Source organism: Gobius niger, assembly GCF_951799975.1.
Source record: "Gobius niger genome assembly, chromosome: 5".
Taxonomy (NCBI): domain Eukaryota; kingdom Metazoa; phylum Chordata; class Actinopteri; order Gobiiformes; family Gobiidae; genus Gobius; species Gobius niger.
The window spans coordinates 7,469,532-7,472,726 of NC_136856.1; the positions used below are offsets into that span (position 1 = coordinate 7,469,532).

The 3,195-nt window shown below is 41.9% G+C and overlaps 1 protein-coding gene across 1 annotated transcript; it reads left to right on the plus strand.

Moving 5' to 3' along the window:
• The first annotated feature begins 572 nt into the window (after positions 1-572).
• Positions 573-2,882, plus strand: LOC306963317 (DNA damage-inducible transcript 4-like protein). Its single transcript, XM_079556845.1, has 2 exons — positions 573-868; positions 2,185-2,882. The coding sequence occupies exons 1-2, from the start codon at positions 679-681 to the stop codon at positions 2,622-2,624; spliced, it is 630 nt and encodes a 209-aa protein (XP_079412971.1). The 5' UTR covers positions 573-678; the 3' UTR covers positions 2,625-2,882.
• Positions 2,883-3,195: the final 313 nt, after the last annotated feature.

A 3,195-nucleotide genomic window follows, 5' to 3' on the forward strand; every position in this document is an offset into this window, starting at 1 on the left:
GGTGTGTGGTGTTTGAATAAAGGTATGAAAAAACGCAATCTATTCATTTTTTACTGGTTTGGATAATTATATGTATGTTTTACATCAACTGGAACTGGAAAAAATATGTATGGTGTCAGTCTCACAGCTCTCTCTCTCTGTACTTTCAAGAAGCTGTTTTGTTGCATCAGATTTCTGCAAGCCACAAAAGGAGATATATACTAATACTAATACCAACACCATTTTTTTTTTTTTGTCAAGGGCTCAAATCTATGGTTTGGACATTCATATCATCAGTGCTGTCATGTCAACATAATATTATTGCTCGGCTTTGATTATTATTATTATTTAATTATTATTATTTTTTATTATTATTTATTAGTATTAGTATTTATTATTATTATCATTTTGTTATAATTCTTGTTAAGATTATGATCATTATATTTTTGTTTAGCTTCATTGCAACGCTGGGATTTGTTGCGTGATGCTGTTTTTTATTTTTTCAGGAAGTTTCTCGAAGCCCCGCCCACGTCACGTCACGTCACGTCACTCGCTCAGCTGATGCAACCGGCGTCACCTCGGGTATAAAAAGCCTGCGCTCGCCGTCTCCGCCGGTCGTCTCGGCTTTACTTCATACATGGATAGACTGTTGACAAAACGCTCGGAGGAGGCACTGGAGCTCAACAAAAGAGAATCAGGATGGTGTATACCGCGGCTTTTCTCTTCGCCCACGGACTCCCGGTGCTCTCGGAGGAAAGCGGCAGCGTTGACCTGAGCTGCTTCATCCCCAAGAACTCAACAACCGGCGAAAAGGACAGGATGATGGAGGGTCGGACAACCCGGAGGGGAAGCGTCGAGAGCTACGAGGAGACGGACAACCAGTCTCTCTGTAAGTTACACAGGGGTTTAGCTGTTTTTATGTGAGGTTTATTTAGTTATTCGCTGCGTTTGATTCTTAACTTTTAAAGAAATATCACTCCGCCAACGTCAGAATGAATGAAAAGGTGGGACTAGTTTTCGTGGCGGACGCTTGTCAAGACGATTGGTTTCTGATGGAACATGTCCAGACATGTTCAAAATTATATTATCAAAATTTACCCCCGAAATACTTTTACCTATTTATTAACCTCTTAACTCCCGCCTGAACCGAGAGCATTTTCTCCAGTTCAGCTTTATCCAAATCCTCATTTGAAGGACCTACAAAATTAAATTGATCTTTTTCCTTACATCAGATTTTTTTTCATCACTTTTTTTGTTGGGCACTCATCTCATTTTGGTCAAATTTGTGTGTCTTTTTCGTCAAATTATTCGCAATTTTTTTTTGTCAAATTCTTATCACTTTTTTGTCAAATGTTTGTCCATTTTTGTAATTTTTTTGTCGCTTTTTCGTCAAATTATTCAAATTTTTTTTGTCAAATTCTTATCACTTTTTCGTCCATTTTTTCCTCAAATTTTTCTCACTTTTTTGTCTAATTTTGTCCATTTTTGTAATTTTTTCGCCATTTTTTGTCACTTTTTCGTCAAATTATTCACATTTTTTTTGTCAAATTCTTATCACTTTTTCGTCCATTTTTTTCTCCATTTTTCCTCAAATTTTTCTCACTTTTTTGTCAAATTTTTGTCAATTTTTTGTCACTTTTTCGTCAACGTTTTCTCACTTTTTTGTCACATTTTCGTCAACGTTTTCTCACTTTTTTGTCACATTTTCATCCTTGTTTTCGTCTCAGTTTTGTTGCTATTTTCACACCTTTTTTCCAGAAGCTTTTGGACTGGGGTAAAGCTGGAGAAAATGTGCTCGGTTCAGGTGGGAGTTAAGGGGTTAACAATCATAAGTGTTAAACCTAATGATGGGGTTAATATTGCCTGCAGTTCACAAACTATCCACCAGGGGGTGCTGCAGCGCCCTCAGAACCCTGGGTTCCCACGGCCTTGTTTTTACTCGATGTATTTGTTACGTGTGACTTCATATAAATATTTAATGTCAATATTCATTATAAAATCAATGTAATTTTAGACAATTTTCTCAGCATTCGAAATGGGTGTTAGACCAAGTGGATGTACAATCAATACAAGGATTTGATTGACTTAATAACTTTCTTTTAGTGCTGAGTCATGGCTTCAACTAGTAATAGTGCCATAATGAGGAATTTGACTGAAGACTTCCTGTTAATGATGTTACTCACTCATATCTTTGTCTCTTGGCAGGTGGTACCTTCGATGCCACTCTGGAGGATGAGGAGCGCCTCCTCCAGGACGCCGTGGTCCGACAGTTGGAGCTGTGTTTAACCGCTGCCAAGTCGTCCGCCCTGCACTGCCAGGCGCTGCTGCTCCCGTGCCGGATGACCTCCCGCGTGGGCCGGGACGTGGTGCGCTCCTCCGTGGACGAACCCTGCGGCCTCCGTGGGGCCTCGATCCGAGTCTACGTCGAGGCGAAGGACGGGCTCAAGTCCCTGGGCGCCTTCTCCCCCGACCAGAGCGTCACCCCCACCTTCGAGCTGTCCGTGGTGTTCAGGATTGAGCAAAGTGGCTGGCCGCTGAGGCACATCTTTGACCAGGGCAAAGTGGTGAAGCTGAGACCGGAGTACAGGCTGATCAAGAGGAAGCTTTACTCCTCCGCCAGCCCGGTCATCCACGATTTCAACTAGAACACTGTGTGCAATGTTTACTCATGTTCCTGCACTGGAAATGTAGGGTTTTTTAGGTGTATTTTTTTATTATTATTTAAAGCGTGAATGTTGGACCACGAAAGGTTATTTTTCTCACTGTGTCGTCGGTCTCGAAGGTCTGACCACTGTATTTTGCACAGAGCGGTTGAATGTAGAGCGTACACATGAAAACGTGCCTTCATGAAATGGGCAGGACTCATCCCTGAAGTGTCTGTTTATTTATGGATTTGTAGAAAATAAATCTTTTTTACACTAATTACTGGCAAGTGTTTTATTATACGTTGTTGAGCTCTCAAATCTGTACCGGGGAGAAGCAACAGCAGGTACAGAATATTATCCATCCATCCATTTTCTTCCACTTGTCCGTTGCCTGGTCGTGCACCAGCCCCTATGGCTCCTCATGCAGGTGGTGGGTCCACAGAAGGACGGCCTCATGGTTCTAACCAGGCCTGTTGGTCCCTCATAAGGACCTGTTTGCCATGGGAGAACCTACCAGGGGAACAAAGCCCCCGACAGCAGAACTCCCACACTGGAAAAAGTGGATTCTAAG